The 25,184-nt window shown below is 39.1% G+C and overlaps 1 protein-coding gene and 1 long non-coding RNA gene across 17 annotated transcripts in view; both read left to right on the top strand.

Moving 5' to 3' along the window:
• LOC138853721 (uncharacterized) overlaps window positions 1-25,184 on the top strand; it is a 181,990-nt gene that overhangs the window by 61,895 nt on the left and 94,911 nt on the right. The gene's annotated exons all lie outside the window — the stretch shown is intronic.
• The window catches only part of LOC128692831 (glycoprotein-N-acetylgalactosamine 3-beta-galactosyltransferase 1), a 151,035-nt gene that overhangs the window by 62,857 nt on the left and 62,994 nt on the right, over window positions 1-25,184 (top strand). For 13 of the 16 annotated variants that reach the window (XM_070091969.1, XM_070091968.1, XM_070091967.1 and 10 more), the window contains 2 exons: window positions 2,668-2,794; window positions 18,933-19,042. In XM_070091969.1, the coding sequence (XP_069948070.1) occupies window positions 2,676-2,794; window positions 18,933-19,042 (229 nt within the window). In that variant the 5' untranslated portion in view covers window positions 2,668-2,675. The remainder of the gene's footprint in view (window positions 1-2,667; window positions 2,795-18,932; window positions 19,043-25,184) is intronic. The other 3 variants (XM_070091977.1, XM_070091974.1, XM_070091975.1) reach the window with 1 other exon arrangement.

The following is a 25,184-nucleotide window of genomic DNA, read 5'->3' as shown; positions in this document are numbered from 1 at the left end:
CCATAGTTTAACAAAATTTCCAGACATGTGGCAATGACATTCTGGAACAGCTGGAACTCCAAGATCTCCCAATCCTCAAGGTAGACACTTATGTTCTTCCTGCCCGCAGGCGGAGACGATACCCTAGCAATGTGGCTTGTTTAACTTTTGACAGCCGTGAACTCCCATCCTCAGTTTATGTAGCAGGACATCGGTTACAAGTTCGAAAGGTGATCCCTACACCACAACAGTGTAGAAATTGCTGGCGATTTGGCCATCCAGCGAAATATTGCAGATCTATAGCTGAATGCCCAGTCTGTGGTGCCGATGACCATTCTAATATGTCTTGCAATCGACCTCCCTCTTGCCTTAATTGTCATGAGGCTCACCCCTCATACTCTTGCATGTTCACACTTCTTCTTCTTCTGTTGGGTTTCAGGGCCACTGACAGCATACGCCGTATCAAGCCTGGCCGTCCAGTGCTAGGAGAGGGGATATCGACCAAAGTGGAAGAACGTCTTGACTAATAACTATGTATCATATGTCTCTGATACGCCCTGAAGCCAGCAGGAAGGAGCAGGAACAGGCCAATATCTCCTGATAGTCCAGAGGGCGAAACCCCTCTCCATTGAGGAGGACAGGTAGAGTGAAAGTGTGCACCCCAAGCGTGCGCAAGGCCACACGGAGAGTAGTCTGTGCAAAGTGATAATGTGGGCACCACAGCAGGAAGTGTTCCACCGTCTCAGGCTGTGAGGGACACCACGGGCAGTACGGAGAGTCCATCATCTGAAGGCGGTACAGATGAGCCACCAGTCGCGAGTGCCTGACTCGAAGGCGATTCAGTGCAACGTCCACTAAGCGGTTGGGATGGTGAGCCCAAGGGCAGGGGCCATTAAAAGTTCGGACAGAGCCCAACCCCGAAGAAGAGAGGGAGTGTGCAAGGCCCTCTTGCCACTGATGACGGATTCCCTTCCAAACAGCCCTTGTGAAATCACTGTGGCCCAGGGCAAGAGGGGTAACAGTAGGAAGTGTGTGCGTGAGGGAGGCCGCCCGATCTGCCACTTCATTGCCCCAGATTCCAACATGGGCAGGTACCCACTGAAGGGAGATGCTCCAACCTGGGCTCCGCAAGCAGTGCAGGAGGAGAGATTGTGTCCGACGAACGAGGATGCTCAGTGATCGTGGATGGGCAGAGCACAAAAGTGCCAAGGATTTTGGGAATCAGAGAAGAAACCAATGATTGTGGAGGAATGTGATCTAGGACAAAAGCCAGAGCCTGGTGAATGGCAAAGAGCTCCCCTGCCAGAACAGAATGAGCAGGGTCCAACTGCCACATTTGACACAGGGAAAGATTAGCGAAGAAGGCCGCAGATGATGTAGAAGGGGGGGAGGACCATGCCGAGCCATCCGTGTAGACGGAGAATGAAGAGCCATATGTAACAGAGCGAAACTCTTCAAATAGAAATGCAGCTAACTGAGGGGGTTCCCTGTTCCTATAGTGCCAATCTAGGTGAATGTATCGTGTCAGGTCCAGCCAGGGGGGTGCCGGAGAGTGGAGAGGGGAGGGAGTTATCACAAGTGCAGGAAGTGTAAGGCAGGTCAGGGAACGCTGGGCCCTGGCTACAAAGGAAGGCTGAACCAAACGTGGGGGGACAGAGGCTGTCTCCCACATCTGTGAAGAGAGGTGACAGGGGTGAGTACAAGGCAGAGAGGCCATATGATGGAATCGTAAACAGTTCCTGACTGTCCTCACCGACGAGAGAGGGACTATCCCCGACTCTGCCTCCAAGGCTGCGATAGGGGTGGAGGGGAATGCCCCCAGCATATTATGGATGGCTGAATTCTGGGGCATGTCCAAGCGATGAAGAGAGGAGGAAGAAGCCGAGCCATACATCTCACTCACATAAGTGAGCTTGCTGCGAACCATAGCTGTATAGAACTTATAGAGAAGGTCTCGATCCGCCCCCCACTTGGTGCCAGAGATCCGGCGCATAAGTGCAATGCGACGTGCACACTGTACTTATGCGCTGGATCTCTGGCACCAAGTGAGTTCTATACATTAACCCTTTCATGGTTTCCGATGTACTAGTACGGCTTGCGCACCAGGGGTATTGACGTAGTAGTACGCCTAAATTCTAGCGCCTTCAGATCTAGTGAGAGAAAACTGGTAGGCCTACATATAAACTCATGTCATTATCATACTTTACTGTACATATGCTGATCTCGTGTATTAAATTTTACCTTTTATTTTTGAATGCTTGATAAGAGATGCAAGTACTCTGAATATTTCTTACAACTACAGTCATATAATGCAGTAAATGCTATGAGACAAATTCTGTCCCTGTTATCAAGTATGTATATACAGTGGTACCTCGAGTTTTGAACAGCTCCCAACTCAAACAATTATGTATGCGTATTTTTGTAAGTGCTTTTGTAAGTGTATTTTTGGGGGTCTGAAACAGACTAATCTAATTTACATTATTCCTTATGGGAACAAATTCGTTTGGTATCGGCACTCGAACAGCCTTCAGGAACGAATTAAGTTCGTAACTCAAGGTACCACTGTATTACTTATACACAATTTGCTTACCTAATTATTTATTGGTGTCATTAATGTGAATATTTTCCTCTCCTCTCTAGACAAAAAAGTGTGACTTAATTACTAACAGGCAACTATTCTATTTGCAGGAGTCACAATGGGTATAAGCCGCAGCTTCATTCTAACCTTAGGAACGGGAATGTTCTGCGGTTTCTTCTCCTTCTATCTCTTAAACAGCACTGTAACTGTGCACCCTCGCTACATAGAGGGCATTAGGTAAAAGGCACTAACAGGTGATGGTTTACACAGGATGCAAATTACAAAGTTTGTTTAATTTTTTGATGTAATGTGTAAAAACAATTAAATACAGAAGTACATTACTGTATAGTTAGTACAGCATTTTCATGGATGAAAACATTCTTTATAGATATGTAATTGATGAGAGAGCATAACACCAGAAACTTTGTGATTTGTACCCACAACTAGTTTGCATTTCTTATATATTTGATTTGGTGATTGGTATATATATTGTATGTCATTAGACTTTCAACCATAATTATGGTCATTATACTGTATCACAATGATTAAATTTGTTGGCTTCGCACGTAATCTGCTTTCACTGGTGTAGTATGCACTTTTTAGTGGGCTAACTTATGAATGGCCAGAGTTATGAATATCCACACTAACAAACAGGACACTTGGACTAAATATTAGTTGTGTGAGTGCTGATCCATGGTTTCAAATACTGTACATGTGAGATATAGCCATCCTTTGCATTACAGTTCTCAGTGGGAAAAATAGGCAGAGAATTACAGACATTGTGCTTATAAGTTGAAATACTTGGAATACAACTTGTTTGTAAGTTTTTTGACTCTATTTAATATTAAAAATGGTATTGTGTAGTAATGATGCAATTATTAATCTTAATTCCCTATCTGAGATACATCAGTTATTTTAACATACTGTAGTGTGATAGTATTTACCTGTATTTTTGTATGGGTTAATTTGAATGGTGTTTATTTAATCTAGTTTTGCTTGTAAGTATATTAGTGCTACTTTTGTTAAAAATTATGAATAACACTTTTTAAATCAAGAACTTCCTTGCTTCTCTTAGATGCCTTACTTTACCTACCTTTTTTTTTTTTTTTTTTTTTTTTTAATTTTGAGAGATTTTGGAGCAAATGCCATATATGCTTCAGTATAGGTCGAGGCTTTAACAAATTTTTAAGCAAAAAAGCGAGGGTCAATATATTCATGAGTAATATTTTTGAGAGGTTGAAATTCTTTCATATTGAGGGGTCTGTCACACACCAGATTCCTACTTCTTTGGTGCATCATTTGCACTTCCTGCCCTTGTTGTTCACAGTCTACATAAACAACATAGACGAGGGGATAAATAGTGACAAGTACGTAAGTTTGCCAATGATGCTAAAATAGGCTGTCATAATTTCTGATGAGAATTATACAGAGGTACAGGATAATTTGGATATGTTCATGTTAGGGGTGGAGAAATGGTAGGTTCAGTTCAGTGCAAACAAAATGGTTGGTTTTAATCCTAGGAAAAGAAAATAACTGGTACTTATGGGCTACAAGATGTAAATCTTTGTCAAACTGAATGCAAAAAAAGATTCAGGAGTTATGGTTAGCATTCTTGATATGGTTCAGGATTGCTTTTAACCCTTTCAGGGTCCGTCCCGTAGATCTACGGCTTTACGTTCAGGGTCCAAACCGTAGATCTACATCATGAGCTCAGCTCACTCTGATAAACTGTGAGTGGTACATTTGGGCCTAGATATGAGAGAATACAGCTATGTGGTATGTGTGCACCACATAAAACAGATCCTGCAGCACACTGTGTATAATGAGAGAAAAAAATTGAAATCATGATTTTTCGATTAAAACAGCGACTTTGCAGTGTTTTTTCGTGTTTTTTTATAGTTGTATTTGCGATTTCTTGGTCTGATTTGATAGAATGGAAGACATATTACAGAAATAGAGATGATTTTGATTGGTTTTAGCACTGGAAATGGCTTGAAACTGAGCTCAAAGTAGGAGAAATGTTAAATTTTTGCCAATATTCAAGAGTAACCAAACGACCTCACACGTCTAATACACGCCAACTGGTGGGTCTAATATGCATTCACAAATATGGTGATGATATTTATACAGTTATTACAGTATTGCATAACAGTAAATCTACTTTTTGGTGTGAATAAAAATTCATTATGTGAATAAAAAATCAAAATGGAATTTATTTGTAAAGCCTCAAAACATAACTAATGAACAGAGGAAATGTTAGTATAGTTCCAGGAATACCTATATTGTTTATTCTGGACCCTATTTTGAAATTGGAATATTTTGAACTTTGTGTTAAATTGGCCAAATTAACAATTTCCGATCACTTTAATTTGTAGTTGAAAGAGTTGACTTGGCGATTTCTTGTGCTCAATCGATAGAATAGAAGTAATACTAGTGAAATAGCTAAGAATTTGGTTGACCGGAGTAATGTAATTGGCCTAAAATGGGAGTCAAAGTCGGCAAAATAGCCAATTTGTAAATATCGCTGACACATCAAAATTCGCGAGAGCATAATTTCGTCAATTTTCCATCAAATTTCGTACTTTTTGTTTTATTACCTTCACAAAAAGATTCTCTACGATTTCATAAGAAAAAATAAAAATTTTTTTTTTTGAAAATTCTTGGACACTGGGGCACCACTTCAGATTTGGGCCTTGGACCCTGAAGGGGTTAAAACAGTTTGTGACAGAACCAACTAGAGGAAACAATCTGCTTGACTTGGTTCTTGCCACCAAAGATTCACTAATTAATAATCTTGAAGTTGTAAAGTAAAAGGACACAAGTGCAATTAATGTGACATTTTATTGTGGCAACGTTTTGCTCTCCAGGAGCTTTATCAAGCCATTAATGGGTTGATAAAGCTCCTGGAGAGCGAAACGTTGCCACAATAAAATGTCACATTAGTTGCACTTGTGTCCTTTTACTTTACATATTGTCGGTAATTCTACCAACTTTATTACAATCTTGAAGTTAATGATGAGCTTGGGGAAAGTGATCACAAATCACTTGGTTTCAATATATTATGGAATTACCCAGTAAACTGTAATCAAGTCTCTGTCCCAGACTTCTGCTTGGCTGATTTCATAGGACCAAGAAAATACCTGGGTGGGCTAAATTGGGGTGACCTGACTATAGGTCAGGTAGGTGATGTTAGTTGCCAATATGGCATTTTTCAGTGCATAGTTCTATTTGCTCAGACAACTTTTGTTCCACGTAGGGAAATTAGATCCAGCAAAAATGATCCCAAATGGATGAACAATAGATTAAATCATATTGGTCAAAAGAGAGGCATACATAGGCATATCAAAAGAGGGTAAGGGCAGTTAAGAAATCAATATAGTCAATTAAAGAGAGAAATAAAAAAAGGAATAAGAAAAGCAAAAAGGGATGATGAGGCTAAGGTCACAGGGGATTTGAAGACTAACCCAAAAGGGTTCTTTCAGGTATACAGAAGTAAGATTAGAGACAACATAGGCCCACTTAAGAGTAGCTCAGGTCAGATCACTGACAGTGATAAGGATATGTGTGAAATTTTCAATACCTACTTCCTCTCAGTTTATTTAGCCCAGAAATAATAAATTATGTAGAACAGGACGATAATAAACTATGCACATGGTCCTCAGACAAATAGAGAAATTAAAACCTAACAAATCCCCAGGTCCTGATGAGTTATTTGCAAGGGTTTTAAAGGCATGTAAAGAGGAACTTAGCAAGCCTTTGGCTAATTTTTTTAACACATCATTACAAACTGACATTGTGCCTGATAAGTGGATAATGGCAAATGTAATACTTATTTACAAGGCAGGTGACAGGTCCTTAGCTTCGAACTATAGACCAATAAGCCTTACCTCAATAGTGGGAAAATTTATGGAATCAATAATCGCCGAGGCAATTCGTAGCTATCTTGAAAGGCATAAATTGATAAATGAATCTCAACACAGTTTTACTAAGGGGCATTCCTGTCTTACGAATTTACTAACTTTTTTCGCTACAGTGTTTGAGGAGGTAGATCATGGTAATGAATATGATATTGTGTATATGGACTTCAGTAAGGCTTTTGATAGAGTTCCACATCAGAGGCTGTTGAGGAAACTTAAGGCACACGAAATAGGAGAAAGTTTTTCCTGAATAGAGGCATGGTTGACAAATAGGCAGCAGAGAGTTTGCATAAATGGGGATAAATCAGAATGGGGCACATCACAAGTGGTGTTCCTGAGGGGTCAGTGTTGGGTCCGTTGTTGTTCACAATTTACACAAACGACATAGATGAGGGAATAAATAGCGACATAAGCATATTTGCTGATGACACCAAAATAGGCCATCCAGTTCATTCTAATGAGGACATTACTGCACTCAGGATGATTTGAAAAGACTGATGCTGTGGTCAGAGAAGTGGCAGATGCACTTTAATATAGACAAATGCAAAGTTCTAAATGTTGGACAGGACAATAACCATGCCACTTATAAACTGAATAATGTAGATCTTAATACTACTGATTGCAAAAAGGATTTAGGAGTTCTGGTTAGCAGTAATCTGAAACCAAGACAACAGTGCATAAGTGTTCACAATAAAGCTAACAGAATCCTTGGCTTCATATCAAGAAGTATAAATAATAGAAGTCCTCAGGTTGTTCTTCAACTCTGTATATCCTTGGTTAGGCCTCATTTAGATTATGCTGCACAGTTCTGGTCACCGTATTATAGAATGGATATAAATGCACTGGAAAACGTGCAGAGGAGGATGACAAAGCTAATCCCATGTATCAGAAATCTTTTCTATGAGGATAGACTGAGGGCCCTGAATCTGCACTCTCTAGAAAGCGTAGAATTAGGGGGGATATGATTGAGGTGTATAAATGGAAAACAGGAATAAGTAAAGGGGGATGTAAATAGCATGCTGAAAATATCCAGCCAAGACAGGATTCACAGCAATAGTTTCAAGTTGGAAAAATTTAGATTCAGGAAGGACATACGAAAGCACTGGTTTGGTAATAGAGTTGTGGGTGAGTGGAACAAACTCCCATCATAGAAGCTAAGACCTTGTGTAGTTTTAAAAATAGGTTGGATAAAAACATGAGTGGGTGTGAGTTGGACCTGACTAGCTTATGCTACCAGGTCCGATGCCATGCTCCTTCCTGAAGTGGAAGTGATCTGACTAGGTGGTCATTGTTCTAAGCCGGGGGGGGTGGCATGGACCTGCTTCGCATGGGTCAGTAGGCCTGTTGCAGTGTTCCTTCTTATGTTCTTACAGCTTATAGGATTCTTGGCTTCATATCAAGAAATATAAATAAGAGAAGTCCTAAGGTCATACTTCAACTTTATATTTGATGAAGCTTCATTTAGATTGTTGCTCAGTTCTGGTCTCCATATTACAAAATAGACTTGAATGAACTAGAAAATACATAGACAAGGATGGTGAAGATGATCCCATGCTTCAAAAACCTTCCCTACGAAGATAGACTGAAGGTTTCAATTCGTAAAATGATGATCATGGTAAAATAATAATAATAATAATATATGGTGTGCATTAGTATTGTAATAAATTACTTATTTTGGTCAGGAGGTTAGGCCTACAAAGGTAATTATGCCTAGGGCCTACAAAGGTCTGAATTTGCAATGTCTTCAGTGCACCTCTATTTTTATGTAATGGTTGGGTGTGAGTAGGACCTGCCTGGCATGAACACACAGTTCTCCTATAGTACTGCTTCATTCTGATATTTATCAAAAGTTTGAACTGATTATTTCAATGCTTTTGTCACAAATATTGTAAAGTTTTGGGGGCTTTTTTTTTCATTACTTTTTTTTTTCCAAGTTATGGCTAGAATATATTTTGCATCAGAACCATTTGACCTGTTTTTAATTTGAGTATATATGGTAGCTATAAAGCATGTTTTATCAGCATAATTATCACATACTAGGTAGTTTTGGGTTTGTACAGAATTGAATTGCATGTTGGTCATGATACAAGGCAAGGTATGCCTCAGAAATTCATATGGTGATGTTAGAACACAGAGAACATTGGGAACACTCTACCAATTTGCTTCTGAATGCTTTCTTTTCTTTCACAAATTTATGATATTTTGCTTGTTTATGAAATAATTACGTACCTGTACTTTAGATTTAAGGCTTGCAGATAAAATTTTTTTTATAGTTCCTTGTTTTTCACTATAAATCTGTTGCTTTTCTTTTCTGTAATAGTTTTATTACTATGTGACCAGATGTAAATCTGTTGCTTGTCTTTTCTGTGATAATGTTTTATTACTGTGTGACCTGGCTCAAGCTTCATTACACAGGATACTAATATACAGAGTATTTAATTTGAAGTTATAATTTGAGATATGTTGTATTTGATCTTTAATATTTATGTGTTCATGAAGATGTTATGCTTTCAGAGTCCACCATAATGAGTCTTATCCTGTATACTACACAGATTTTTTCTTTTATTTTTATAAATATAAAAGAAGAGCTGTTTTACATTTATGAAATAAAAATTTTTTTCACAGATACTGTACCATAGAAATTATAATATAAGATACAGAAACACAGTACATACTTAGTATAGTAAACCCTCAGTGTAATATACCTCTGTATAATGAATTTTGGATTCATTGGATAAAATATTTGACTGAGAAAAGCTCAATTGAGGGTACTACAGTAAGTCCGATACATCAGGCATTTGTCCATTAACATTAGTGTATCCAAATTTTTATACTCGACTGTACACGTTCAGTACTTTGAACTTCTTTACAATATAGTATTTTCAATTACTGTCCTATATTACAGGTTATTCTTAGTGCATCTGGTAGTGTGTCCTGTAGCTTGCATGTTCAGCAGACTAAGTCATCTGCACTAGGATTTTGTCTATTTATGTTACGAAAATAGAAAATCAAATTCACAATTTTGATTCAACATACACTTGCATAAGGCATCACACACACACACACAATCCCCTTTATCACACATAAACACTTGAGAATACAGTAGAACCCCCATATCCATGGATTTGGATTTTGCAGTTTAAGTTATCCATGGTTTACCATGACCCAAAAATAACCCTTAATTTTGCTTAATAATGGACTCAAAGCACAAAAGCAGTGATGTTGGCAGTTCTTGAAAGCCTAAGAGAAGTTGTGAAGTGCTTTTCATCAGTGAAAAAGTGCTATATCTTGACTTATTGTGCATAATTTATCAATTAAACTTTATCATAGGTATGTATGTAAGTGAAAAACGACTTATATATAGGTCTTGGAACATATCCCCCGCAGATACGAAGGGACTACCATATCGTACCCTACATAATTCTCTCCTTCCTCTTTAACACACATAAGCAAATATGCATGTGCATATTTGCTTATGTGTGGAACCTCGGTTTTTGTATACTCTGGTTTTTATAGGATTCAGTTTTCGATGAGTTTTTTTATCGAAATTATGTCCCAATTTTCTTACATCCACTTGGTTTTTGTAGAGTTGACAATGGCCTGCCATACCAAACGCGTCTGCCTGCCTGCGTCCACATGAAGCATCCCACGCATTCTGACTCAGACTGGCTATATTTCTCACTGAGTGAGCATTGTGAGAATGTGCCTTCTTCAGTGATTAAGGACATGTGTGCAAAGTGGAATGAGTTGCAAAGTTTTGTGGAGAAATATCACCCTAACAAAGCTGTTGCAAGCCGTGTCTGCAACACGTTCAGTGACAGTGCCTTGTCCCATTTTGGGCAAATCTTAGAGACACCAGAAACAGACCTCTCTGGACAGATTTTTTGTGTGATAGGGGTCCAGTGACTCTCAAGCTGGTCCTAGTGCTAGTAAAAGATAAAGAAGGGAAGTAACTCCAGATAGGGCTTTGATACCTGAAGTCCTTATGGAGGGGGATTCCCCATCCAAACAACCTCTCCTCCTCCCTCTCCCCTTCTCGCTGTCTTTCATACGCTAACAAGAGTCTTCAGTAATGGTAGAAGTGATGTTAAATGTTCATTAATCCATTTCATTAGTCATTTATATTTATTTCTTGTTTTCTGTATGTAAGACTACAGTTATTCTTTAAAAAAATGTATTTTTTGTTAATATTTTTGGGTGTCTGGAATGGATTAATTGTATTTACATTATTTCTTATGGGAAATATTGCTTCAGTTCTTGTACAATTCGGTTTTCGTCAGACTTTCTGGAACGAATTAATCACGAAAACTGAGGTTCCACTGTACTAAACACTTGAGTGGATAACACCCTTCTCCCCATTAGTGCATTGCATTGAAGGTTTACTTTATAACATTACACTTTTCAAACTAAACATTTTTTTTAACACACTGGCCGTCTCCCACTGAGGCAGAGGGTGACTCCGAGAAAGAAAGCGCTTTCCCCATCTTTCACACTAGCACTGTCTTGCCAAAGGTGTGCAGATACTAAACATATACACTACTATATAAATACAGTGTAAAGTGTGTAAAGGTAGAAAGTTGAAAGTGAACACAGAAAAGAGTAAGGTGATGAGGGTATCAAATGATTTAGATAAAGAAAAATTGGATATCAAATTGGAGAGAAGGTGTATGGAAGAAGTGAATGTTCTCAGATATTTGGGAGTTGACATGTCAGCAGATGGATTTGTGAAGGATGAGGTTAATCATAGAACTGATGAAGGAAAAAAGGTGAGTGGTATGTTGAGGTATATGTGGAGACAAAAATGTGTAATCTTTGGAGGCAAAGAAGGGAATGTATGAAAAGTATAGTGGTACCAACACTCTTATATGGGTGTGAAGGTTAGGTTGTAAATGCTGCAGCGAGGAGATGGTTGGAGGTAGTGGAGATGTCCTGTCTATGGGCAATGTGTGGTGTAAATATTATGCAGAAAATTTGGAGTGTGGAAATTAGGAGGTGTGGAGTTAACAAAAATATTAGTCAGAGGGCAGAAGAGGGGTTGTTGAGGTGGTTTGGTCATTTAGAGAAAATGGATCAAAGTAGAATGACATGGAGAGCGTATAAATCTGTAGGGGAAGGAAGGCAGGGTAGGGATCATCCTCGAAAAGGTTGGAGGGAGGGGGGTAAAGGAGGTTTTGTGGGCAAGGGGCTTGGACTTCCAGCAAGCATGCATGAGCGTGTTAGATAGGAGTGAATGGAGACGAATGGTATTTGGGACCTGACAAGCTGTTGGAGTGTGAGCAGGGTAATATTTAGTGAAGGGATTCATGGAATCCAGTTATTTTTATATAGCCGGACTTGAGTCCTGGAAATGGGAAGTACAGTGCCTGCACTTTAAAGGAGAAGTTTGGGATATTGGCAGTTTGGAGGGATATGTTGTGTATTTTTATATGTACAGTGGACCCCCGGTTAACGATATTTTTTCACTCCAGAAGTATGTTCAGGTGCCAGTACTGACCGAATTTGTTCCCATAAGAAATATTGTGAAGTAGATTAGTCCATTTCAGACCCCCAAACATACACGTACAAACGCACTTACATAAATACACTTACATAATTGGTCACATTCGGAGGTAATCGTTATGCGGGGGTCCACTGTATATGCTTCTAAACTGTTGTATTCTGAGCACTTCCGTAAAAACAGTGATTATGTGTGAGTGAGGTGAAAGTGTTGAATGATGAAAGTATTTTCTTTTTGGGGATTTTCTTTCTTTTTGGGTCACCCTGCCTCGGTGGGAGACGGCTGACTTGTTAAAAAAAAAAAATAATAAATACAGTACAGTGGACTCTCTTTTTTCGTGTTTAATCCATTCCAGAGCCATCGGCCAAAACTGAAATCGAAATAATGTACATTGGAACCCCGAGTTTCGGCCATAATCCGTTCCAGGAGCTAGGCTTAAAGTCGAAACAGTCTAAAGTTGGAGCAATATTTCCCATAAGAAATAATGTAAATCCAATTATGTAATCTGTTGCACCCAAAAATATTCACAAAATATTAATTTTTTTAAAGAATAAATACTATAGTTTTGCATACAGAAAAAAATGAGAAATAAATATAAAGCACTAATTTTAATGGATAAATGAACATTTAAATCAGTTTTACCTTTATTGAAGACTATTGTTGGTGTATGAGAGAGGCAGGAGAGTTTGTTTGGAGGCAGGACAAGATAGTCCTTCAATATGACACTCTGCAGCTTATTTATCTATCACAATTCAACTAATATGACATAATAAACAATATTAATGTATAAATTCAAGAATTATGTGGATTAAAGTAAAGGTTGGATGCGAAAAGTGGGTCATAATAAGCGTGTATGCACCTGGAGAAGAGAGGAATGTAGAGGAGAGAGAGAGATTTTGGGAGATGTTAAGTGAATGTATAGGAGCCTTTGAACCAAGTGAGAGAGTAATTATGGTAGGGGACCTGAATGCTAAAGTAGGAGAAACTTTTAGAGAGGGTGTGGTAGGTAAGTTTGGGGTGCCAGGTGTAAATGATAATGGGAGCCCTTTGATTGAACTTTGTATAGAAAGGGGTTTAGTTATAGGTAATACATATTTTAAGAAAAAGAGGATAAATAAGTATACAAGATATGATGTAGGGCAAAATGACAGTAGTTTGTTGGATTATGTATTGGTAGATAAAAGACTGTTGAGTAGACTTCAGGATGTACATGTTTATAGAGGGGCCACAGATATATCAGATCACTTTCTAGTTGTAGCTACACTGAGAGTAAAAGGTAGATGGGATACAAGGAGAATAGAAGCATCAGGGAAGAGAGAGGTGAAGGTTTATAAACTAAAAGAGGAGGCAGTTAGGGCAAGATATAAACAGCTATTGGAGGATAGATGGGCTAATGAGAGCATAGGCAATGGGGTCGAAGAGGTATGGGGTAGGTTTAAAAATGTAGTGTTAGAGTGTTCAGCAGAAGTTTGTGGTTACAGGAAAGTGGGTGCGGGAGGGAAGAGGAGCGATTGGTGGAATGATGATGTAAAGAGAGTAGTAAGGGAGAAAAAGTTAGCATATGAGAAGTTTTTCCAAAGTAGAAGTGATGCAAGGAGGGAAGAGTATATGGAGAAAAAGAGAGAGGTTAAGAGAGTGGTGAAGCAATGTAAAAAGAGAGCAAATGAGAGAGTGGGTGAGATGTTATCAACAAATTTTGTTGAAAATAAGAAAAAGTTTTGGAGTGAGATTAACAAGTTAAGAAAGCCTAGAGAACAAATGGATTTGTCAGTTAAAAATAGGAGAGGAGAGTTATTAAATGGAGAGTTAGAGGTATTGGGAAGATGGAGGGAATATTTTGAGGAATTGTTAAATGTTGATGAAGATAGGGAAGCTGTGATTTCGTGTATAGGACAAGGAGCAATAACATCTTGTAGGAGTGAGGAAGAGCCAGTTGTGAGTGTGGGGGAAGTTCGTGAGGCAGTAGGTAAAATGAAAGGGGGTAAGGCAGCCGGGATTGATGGGATAAAGATAGAAATGTTAAAAGCAGGTGGGGATATAGTTTTGGAGTGGTTGGTGCCATTATTTAATAAATGTATGGAAGAGGGTAAGGTACCTAGGGATTGGCAGAGAGCATGCATAGTTCCTTTGTATAAAGGCAAAGGGGATAAAAGAGAGTGCAAAAATTATAGGGGGATAAGTCTGCTGAGTATACCTGGTAAAGTGTATGGTAGAGTTATTATTGAAAGAATTAAGAGTAAGACGGAGAATAGGATAGCAGATGAACAAGGAGGCTTTAGGAAAGGTAGGGGGTGTGTGGACCAGGTGTTTACAGTGAAACATATAAGTGAACAGTATTTAGATAAGGCTAAAGAGGTCTTTGTGGCATTTATGGATTTGGAAAAGGCGTATGACAGGGTGGATAGGGGGGCAATGTGGCAGATGTTGCAAGTGTATGGTGTAGGAGGTAGGTTACTGAAAGCAGTGAAGAGTTTTTACGAGGATAGTGAGGCTCAAGTTAGAGTATGTAGGAAAGAGGGAAATTATTTCCCAGTAAAAGTAGGCCTTAGACAAGGATGTGTGATGTCACCGTGGTTGTTTAATATATTTATAGATGGGGTTGTAAGAAAAGTAAATGCGAGGGTCTTGGCAAGAGGCGTGGAGTTAAAAGATAAAGAATCACACACAAAGTGGGAGTTGTCACAGCTACTCTTTGCTGATGACACTGTGCTCTTGGGAGATTCTGAAGAGAAGTTGCAGAGATTGGTGGATGAATTTGGTAGGGTGTGCAAAAGAAGAAAATTAAAGGTGAATACAGGAAAGAGTAAGGTTATGAGGATAACAAAAAGATTAGGTGATGAAAGATTGGATATCAGATTGGAGGGAGAGAGTATGGAGGAGGTGAATGTATTCAGATATTTGGGAGTGGACGTGTCAGCGGATGGGTCTATGAAAGATGAGGTGAATCATAGAATTGATGAGGGGAAAAGAGTGAGTGGTGCACTTAGGAGTCTGTGGAGACAAAGAACTTTGTCCTTGGAGGCAAAGAGGGGAATGTATGAGAGTATAGTTTTACCAACGCTCTTATATGGGTGTGAAGCATGGGTGATGAATGTTGCAGCGAGGAGAAGGCTGGAGGCAGTGGAGATGTCATGTCTGAGAGCAATGTGTGGTGTGAATATAAATGCAGAGAATTCGTAGTTTGGAAGTTAGGAGGAGGTGCGGGATTACCAAAACTGTTGTCCAGAGGGCTGAGGAAGGGTTGTTGAGGTGGTTCGGACATGTAGAGAGAATGGAGCGAAACAGAATGACTTCAAGAGTGTATCAGTCTGTAGTGGAAGGAAGGCGGGGTAGGGGTCGGCCTAGGAAAGGTTGGAGAGAGGGGGTAAAGGAGGTTTTGTGTGCGAGGGGCTTGGACTTCCAGCAGGCATGCGTGAGCGTGTTTGATAGGAGTGAATGGAGACAAATGGTTTTTAATACTTGACGTGCTGTTGGAGTGTGAGCAAAGTAACATTTATGAAGGGGTTCAGGGAAACCGGCGGGCCGGACTTGAGTCCTGGAGATGGGAAGTACAGTGCCTGCACTCTGAAGGAGGGGTGTTAATGTTGCAGTTTAAAAACTGTAGTGTAAAGCACCCTTCTGGCAAGACAGTGATGGAGTGAATGATGGTGAAAGTTTTTCTTTTTCGGGCCACCCTGCCTTGGTGGGAATCGGCCAGTGTGATAATAATAATAAAAAAAATTAATAGTATAGAAACATGACATGTACTCTAGAATGTATAAAATACGTCAATACGTATGTCACGACTGGTGTTGTGTTGTTGTTGGGTGTATAAGGGCCATGGAGAGCTTAAAGCATAAGCAGGAGCAGAGGCAGCAAAGGCAGTGGTGATTTCAGTCGCCCTTTATACCTTAAGCAGCAATGGAGAAGCTAAGTTTCGTGTCATTTATCTATTGCTTAATCACTTGCTTAATTACTTGCTACACTGTACATTGAGTGTGACTGTTAACAGTCACAATCAATAAACAAGCACTAGACACAATGAATTTATTGTGAAATGTTTGGATGATCGAGCAGGGTAATATTCACTCAAGGATAAACAAAGCTAGACTGGCTCACAACACCTGCACAGGCAGGCAGACAGGTCTGGTACGCCATCCAAAACATGAGGGACAGGACGAAGCTCGGGACAAAATTTTGCTCCCCCCCCCAAAAAAAAACGGCCTAAACTCGAAGCGGCTGATACTCAGGGCGGCCGAAACTCGGGGTACCACTGTAAATGGAATTAATCTTCCAGACACCCAGAAGTATCAACAAAAAAAATTTTTTTTACTTTAAAGATAGATTTACATGCACAAAAGATTGAACATTACACATGACACTTACCTTTATTGAAGGCTGTTGCTGGAAGGAAGACAGGGAGGAAAGGAGAGGGAAGAGAGGGTATTCTTTGGAAGGGGAATCCCCCTCCATAAGGACTGTAGGTACTAAGTCCTTATCCGGGGTCACTTTCCTCTTTTGTTTTTTAATGCCACTAGGACCAGCTTGAGAGTCACTGGACCCCTGTCGCACAAATATCTGTCCAGATAGGTCTGTTTCTGACGTCTCTTTAAAATTTCCCTAAAATAGGACATGGCACTGCCATTGTAAAATTTGTCAGCATGGATTGCAACAGCTTTCTCAGGGTGATGTTGCTCCACAAATGACTGCACCCTAGTCCACATTGCACAAATATCCTTAATCTCTGAAGAAGGCATCTGCTTCCATCTCTCTCCCTCCTCCTCTGCATCAGTTTCCTGTGCTGTGGCCTGTTGCTGTTGCAGGTGAAGCTCTTTCAGCTCATCAGTGGTTACCTCTTGATTGTGGTCATCCACCAACTCTTCCACATCCTGGCCACTCACATCCAACCCCATGAGATTCCCCAATGGCACAATTGATTGCACAGCAGGTGTAGGGTCAACAGGGTCAGCCTCAAACCCTTCAAAATCCTTCTTTCGGACACAATCTGGCCACAATTTTCCTCAAGCAGAGTTCATCGTCCTGGAAGTTACTCCCTGCCAAACCTTATCTATAAGGCCTATGCACTGGAAGATATTGTGTTCCTCACTTTCTTTACCAAAGCACTAGGAGATTTCTTTGGGGCCATGGTCACTTATTTAGCAGTCACACACAATAAACAAGTGGCAAAAACAATGGATTATTGCGAAATGTTTCGTATGATATGGCAGGGTATGTTCACTCACCTAGAAACAATGTTACACTGACTGAGAATGCATGTGGGAGGCGGCTTTGTCTGTGAGCTGGGCACTGGACAGGTTCCGTACGACTGACAGAAACGAAGGTAATCGACGAAAACGGAACAAAAAAATTGATGAAAAAGTTGGTCAAAACCAAAATTGGCAATAACGGAGATCGACGAAAACAGACAGTCCACTGTAGAACATTTTCTTGCATTTGCGGACATTGACATTTTGGTAGAGATTATTTAGCAAGTACATACATTAACGGTATAAACCTTGGTAATAAATACCGACAAGTTGGTTTAGAAAGACACGTAAGCAAACACTATAACATATTTATTAGAAAACGTTTCGGTCCTGGGACCTTGATCACTTCTAACATACAGAGGTAGAAAGACATTATATATATAGGCGGAGAGTGAGATGTGACGCACGTGACCTGAGGAATGTCATAAGAACATAAGAATGGAGGAACACTGTAGAAGGCCTACTGGCCCATGCGAGGCAGGTCCTTATCATCATAGGCAGAGGTTGTTTTGATAAGGACCTGCCTCGCATGGGCCAGTAGGCCTTCTACAGTGTTCCTCCATTCTTATGTTCTTATGACATTCCTCAGGTCACGTGCGTCACATCTCACTCTCCGCCTATATATACATATAATGTCTTTCTACCTCTGTATGTTAGAAGTGATCAAGGTCCCAGGACCGAAACGTTTTCTAATAAATATGTTATAGTGTTTGCTTACGTGTCTTTCTAAACCAACATACATTAACAAACTATTTTTAACCATGCTGACCTTCTTTCACTGAGGTAGGGTGACCCAAAAAAAGGAAGCACATTCACCATCACTAATTTAGCAGTTGTCTTGCTGAGAGTGTGCTGGCATCAGATTCAAATGATCCTAATTGGGTGAAGTTTAGAAATACAGTACATTAAGTCTTAACTCGAGACATTAATTTATTCCTGAAAATTGCTTGCAGCTTGAGTGTCGAGAAATCAGAACTTATTTTCCCATGAACTCCCAGGTATAATTGAGATGAATTCTTGAGCCATAAATTTGGACCAAATTTAATGTATTTTTTAACTTAGAATATTTACCCAGTATTTTACATGCAATACTGTACTTCAGTTACAAATATCAGTGTTTAATGTGTACAGTACATCTTAAATAAATATAATAGATCCATAATACAGTAATAAAGTAAAGGACTGTATTTACATTGAATATTCATACTGCTTTGCTGACTGGAAGTGATGTTACCATAACTGTAAGTAGCTTCACCATTCTGAAGGGCAATTCTGTTTGTAAGCAATTAAATGGTTCCAAATTGCCAGTATGCTAAGTGTAAATCATCTTAAGTTGGAAACCTTCTGTATGTTGATTAAAAGCATCCTAGAACCAAATAGAATCTACAATAAATATAATAAATAATGAATGTAATGAGTACCTAAAGGTAACATGGTAATGAGAGATGCTCAAAAACCAGTTAACAATATAGGCACTAATGAGAATTCAGAAACATTGCTTTTATTACATTTGTTCTTCATTTATGATTGATAAATTCAGTTTCATGTAAGTTTAATATCTACGTTACATCTCATGTACTGTATTAGGTAACCCAGGAATACTGTTAGATAAGTACCCTAACCTTTCCATTCTATATTCCAGTTTGATAAGGGTCATATTGTTCTTACTCAGTATTAGTGTGACAGAGATTTTTGCCAATAAGGTATTTCTTCAGTCCTCCTCAGAGCATAGACAACCATGCACACAGTCATGATGAAATGGAGAATGCTGCTGGGCCACTGGGAGATGTGGCAATGCACTCCAGCCATGAAGTTCACCATGCAGGTACAGTAGCTACATTACTCATATACTTTGTTGTATAATGCATTTAGGTATTCCCAAAGGGATACCTTTGGGTGGCTGCACAAATTTTGTTTTCTTCCCTTAAGGTTTTTGTTTATGCAGTAATTTGAGAACACCTCATTCAGTTGGCTTCAAATTTTCAACACTTGGATAATGTAACTAAGAAAAGGTTCATACAGCTATTCACATGTGCAGGTGCCTTCCGATCAATTTTATTTCAACCATTCTTGTTTAGTTTGAGAAAGCCTGTTCTGATTGGTTTCTAACTTTGAGCACTAGTGTATCCTTCTTAGATGAAGGTTGGAGTTATTGCGCTACAAAAGTGCCAGTTTGCCATTTTCAATTTTAAGACAGTATGTATATTTTCCATGAAATAACATGAGTGTTCCTCTTTTGAACAACTTCAAACTCATTAATGTCTGATGTACCTTAAGAGTAGGGTGGTACCCAGTGCCTTTAGATTTGGTAGGTACATAACAAATTTGCCAATTTCCAAACATGGCATCTAAGAAATGATTAAACTTAGTGAACAAGGTATGTCGATGGTAATAATAATTAACAATGATAACAATTGCTCTGGAGTGCTTTAAATGTCATATATTTTGTGTAGGTTTGGTAGCTGGGCCAACTACTAAACCTACAAGAATATATGACATTTAAGGCACTCCAGAGCATTTATTATTTTTATTATTAATTATTATTATTATTATTCTGATTATTATTACCATCGACATACCTTGTTCAATGAGTTTAACTGTTTCTTAGATGCTACGAGAGATGCTGAGATATGCCGAGAATGTAAACACACAGATGAACACATCAGCTAACCACTTTGCAGTGAACTTATTTTGTACTTCTTCCATTTTCCTCTTGTTTTTCCTCTTCCAAATGCTGTTGCACTTCTAACTCTATCTTGTACTATAGGGTGCACAATAAAGTACAAATTTATAGATGAAATATGATATATAGTCTTGGAGAGTGCGTGATGCTGAGATGCATCTATAACCACTTTACAGTGAACTTCTTTTGTACTTTTTCCAGTGTTTGCTCTTCTTCTGCCTCTTTCCACAATAAATACTCATCTCTCACCCTACATTAAGACTACAATTATTTTAAGGTAAGTAATGAGTGTACTGTACAGCCTCTCCTCACTTACCAGTGGAGTTCCGTTCCTAAGACCACATTATTAAATGAATTCATCGCTAAGTGATGAGCATGCTGTAATGGTAGTGGGTTTGTGTCAACCATCTTTGATATTGTTTTAACCCTTTGACTGTTTCGGTCGTATATATACGTCTTACGAGGTACCGTGTTTGACGTATATATACGGCTGTAATGGTAGTGGGTTTGTGTCAACCATCTTTGATATTGTTTTAACCCTTTGACTGTTTCGGTCGTATATATACGTCTTACGAAGTACCGTGTGTGACGTATATATACTCATAAATTCTAGTGGCTTCAAATCAAGCAGGAGAAAGCTGGTAGGCCCACATGTAAGAGAATGGGTCTGTGTGGTCAGTGTGCACCACATAAAAAAAATCCTGGAGCATGCAGTGCATAATGAGAAAAAAAAACTCCGACCGTTTTTTTTTAAATTAAAATGCCGACTTTGTGGTGTATTTTCGTATAGTATTTATGGTTGTATTCTCGTTTTCTTGGTCTCATTTGACAGAATGGAAAACATATTATAGAAACAGAGGTGATTTTGATTGGTTTTACTATAAAAAGAACCTGGAAATGGAGCTCAAAGTACGGGAAATGTTTGATTTTTGCCGATGTTCAAAAGTAAACAAATGATGTCATTGTCCAATAAATGTTCAACTAGCCATTCTGATATGCAGTCATGAATGAGTTGACATTATTTGTACAATTATTACTGTATTGAGTCTGCATAACAGTAAATCCTCTAGTTTTTATTTGAATAAAAATTCAAAATAAAAAGCAAGAGTTATATCAGAGGGGCCTGGAGACATGACTGATGAACAAAGAAAATGTTATTTTAGAGCCAGGAATGTCTGCATTGTTCATTCTGGACCTTATTTTGAAATTGTCATATTTTTTAATATTCGTGAAATTGGCCAAATTGCAAATTTCTGACCATGTTATTGAGTAGTTGAAATCAGTAAATGGGCAGTTTCTTGTACTCAATTGATAGAAAAAATGGAGTTCTAAAGAAGTAGCTATGAGTTTGGTCGACTGGAACAACGGAATTAGCCGAAAATAGGGCTCAAAGTGGGCAAAATTGCCAATTTGTAAATATCGCCGAGGTCGCTAACTTCGCGAGAGCATAATTCCGTCAGTTTTCCATCAAATTTTGTTTCTTTGGTGTCATTACAATCTGGAAAAGATTCTCTATCATTTCATAAGAATTTTTTTTTTTTTTAAATTTTGCGACACCAGGAGACACCTCAGGATTGAGGGTTGCGACAGTCAAGGGGTTAATGTCACCTTTGAACCATTTATAACATTTCTGGTGTATTTTTAAATGTTTATACAGAAGTGCACTGTATACTGAAATAAAGAGAATAGAGGAAATCAGCTCTAATATAAATTATTTAGGTATAAATACTGGTCAGAGAGCCTGTCACAGGCATCGGTAAACGAGTATGTCACTAAGTGAGGAGAGGCTGGCTGTGTGTGTATTTTACTTTTTTATTTTTTTTAATGTCTAGTTCTATTTTTAACATACAGTAGACCCTTGTATTTCATGGTAATTATGTTCCTGAAAATGCTGTGTTAACCCTTTGACTGTTTACGTCGTATATATACGTCTTACGCGCCACTGTTTCTAATCTGTACGCATAAATTCTAGTGGCTTCAAATCAAGCAGGAGAAAGCTGGTAGGCCCACATGTGAGAGAATGGGTCTCCATGGTCAGTGTGCACCATATAAAAAAAATCGGGGAGCCAGTGGTGCATTGTGGGAATGCCATTTCAGTCGTCCTTTTTCAGCGGTGAGTAATATGTGACTCCCCAGCAAATCTGGGACTCTTCTCTTCCCAAGTGATGCTCTAACACAGATGGAAGTGTCAGTGAAGATCAGTTTCATGATTTCGAGGAATTTGAGACCAAAAGCAATGGAGGAGGAGGAAGAGGAAGAGGAGGAGGAGGAGGAAGAGGGGAAGAGGAAGAGGAAGAGGAGGAAGAGGAAGAGGAGGAGGAGAAGAGGAGGAAGAGGAGGAGGAGGAGGAGGAAGAGGAAGAGGAGGAGGAAGAGGAGGAGGAGGAGGAAGAAGAGGAAGAAGAAGATGTAATAATATTGTTCCCTTGAAGCAAGAAAAAAAAAAGTCCACCCCATGACAGTGACAAGATAAGGGGAGATAACATCTGATAAGAGCTGAGGTTTGATGAGGGTGGGGGAGGGTGCAGCTGATAAGAAACGATTAGATGACCATCCCCCCTGCTTTGTTTTTGCTGGTACACAAACATTTCTGTCTATTTGTCTGTCTGTCAAGCTCCCTGTCTATCCGTCTAGCTCTCTGTCTCAGAGAGAGCCACAAGTCTGTCACCATCACGTTTACTCACATCTTCAAGCAGAGTATAGCACTTTGTCTGGATTTTTTGGATTATCCTAGGTAATTTACACTATGTATACTTGTATTTATGTGTACCTGTGGACAGACAGATAGAAAGAGAGAGACAGATTGAAAGAGATAGAATGAGGGAGAAAGATAATTAGATAGAATGGAGGGGAAGCAGCATCCGACCCCATTGTTTTGACAAGCGGTAGGGGGAGTGAGTAATGAGATAATATGTCATTTTGACAGCTGCGGACTCCTGACTCAAAACAGTTATAAGCCACACACTTGCACACAAGAAAAGCTTGCTGAATGAAGATAATAGCAGTTATATGAAAGTATCTAGTGACTGTATATGTGTATATATATTATAGAAACCAGAAGGAAGGAAGAATGGAAGGCAGGAATGAAGGAAGGATGAGATGAAAGGAAGGAAAAAAGTAAGGAAAGATGAAGGAATGTAGGAAGGAAGGTAGGAAAGGAATGCAGGAAGGTAAGTAGGAAAGGATTGCAGGAAGGTAGGAAAGGAATGCAGGAGGGTAGGAAGGAAAGTAGGAAAGGAATGCAGGAAGGTAGGAAAGGAATGCAGGAAGGTAGGACAGAAGGTAGGAAGGTAGGAAAGGAATGCAGGAAGGTAGGAAACTAATGCAGGAAGGTAGGAAGGAAGGAATGATGACACATGACCATTTACCTAGGATAACTACATAACACAACTGCCTGCTAATACTTTGAAGAAAACTGCTCAGACGAGGTGTTTTGTCTTTGCACACAAAAAAAAAAAAAATGTCCACAAAAATGCACAGACACTGGTTTTATGTGTGAGGAGTGTAAAACACCATTGTGTATGAAAACATGTTTCAGAGTTCCACAAGCTGCAGAACTTCTAGGAATATGTTCGGTGACTGTACATTGGTATATATATTATAGAACAATAGTAATAAACAATTTTTTGTATTGTTTGTTTTTGTAAACAAGTTTTGTAAACAATATATTGATAATTATGTTTGTGTGCTTATTGTGTTGTATACAACGAGTGTATATATGTACATTGCACCTTACTTTGGTCTCATAGGCCACATAAGTTATGTGAAAAAATAAAATAGTGAAAAAACAACAAACCTTCAAATACAAGTAAACCAAAGTTTACCGGGTGAGCGGCAGTCGCCGCTGTTGCCATACATGGCTCATTTTCTGCAAACTTCACGCCTCTATATCTCGGTAAGTACTGATGGCAAAAAATTTTTTTTGGACTAAAACAATCAGAAAAATAATCTTAACATTTTCATAAGAAAAAATAATTTTTTTTTTTTTTTAATATTTTGTGACAGAATGACAGTTTCAGAAAGGGGCCTGCGACAGTCAAAGGGTTAAGTAAATCTATGTTAGATAAACTGAAGAACTTATGGGAAAAATAGGGTTATATTCTTGAGATCCCCAAAAAAGCCAAACTTTTTTTTAGACTCCAGATCTTACAAAAATAAAAGTGAATATGTAATTGTTGTTCATTGTTGTGATGTATTACTGCTTAAAACTACAAATGCAACAGAAATAATAGTATCTCTTACCTTAAATTGTGGGTGCTGGTGTTTGTCGATGATTGTGAAGAGAGTGGAGAGTTATGCTGTGGCCCTACTGGGCTGAGGTGGATGGTAAAGGTTCTGGTACTGAAGTTGATGGTTGTACTGGAGTGTGCATAAATTCTGTAATGGATTTCTGTGCTATTTTACCCTGCAGCACATTATACTGCTAATGGTAAGGTATCAGCTGCTCTAGACACCATTTCAGAGCACTGCTTCTAGATTTGTCAGGGTCCTCTTCAGTGAAAAAGTCTAACTTTAAGTCAGTAAGTCAAGTCAGTAAGTTGGTCAAGTAAATCAGTCAAGTCAATTAAGTCATTAAGTCAGTCAAGTTGGTCAGGTAGTCAGTCAAGTCAGTCAGTAAGTCAGTCAAGTAAGTCATTAAGTCAGTCAAGTAAGTCAGTCATTAAGTCAGTCATTAAGTCAGTCAAGTCAGTCAGTCAAGTAAATCTCTCAAGTAAGTCTGTCAGTATGTCAGTCTATCAGTAAGTCTGTCAGCCAGTTAAATAAGTTTGTCAAGTAAGTTGGTTATCACAAACTCTGTATATTTACCTCATTCTTTTTAACCCTTTGACTGTTGGTGTCGTATATACAGTGGACCCCTGGTTATCGGCCGGTTCTGTTATCGGCCAACTCAGTTATCGGCCGGTTTTTCGGTGCCCGGTTATTGGCCATTAATTCGGTGATCGGCTGTTTGGGACGCGTGCATCTGCCGACTGAGGCCGCTTGCACATCAGTTTGGCTTTGTCTCTCGGTGGCTGAGGAAGTTTCTGCTCATACAGCCGAACATTTCGCTTCTTTTCCATTGTTTTTAGTGTTTTTTTTGCAGTGCAACTGTGAAATAAGTAACCATGGCTCCAAAGAAAGTTCCTGTGGTAAAGAAAGTGAGAAACACCATGGAATTTAAGCGTGAAGTGATAGAAAAGTTTGAGAGTGGTATGAAGGTGGTGGAACTTGCCAAGATGTACAGCAAGAATAAATCAACAATTACATCCATCCTGGCAAAGAAAGAACAAATCAAAGATGCTAAT

The sequence above is a fragment of the Cherax quadricarinatus genome, chromosome 38 (genome assembly GCF_038502225.1).
Source record: "Cherax quadricarinatus isolate ZL_2023a chromosome 38, ASM3850222v1, whole genome shotgun sequence".
NCBI classification, from domain to species: Eukaryota; Metazoa; Arthropoda; class Malacostraca; order Decapoda; family Parastacidae; genus Cherax; species Cherax quadricarinatus.
The sequence above is the reverse complement of the archived record's forward strand: the minus strand, read 5'-3'. Positions and strand labels throughout refer to the sequence as shown.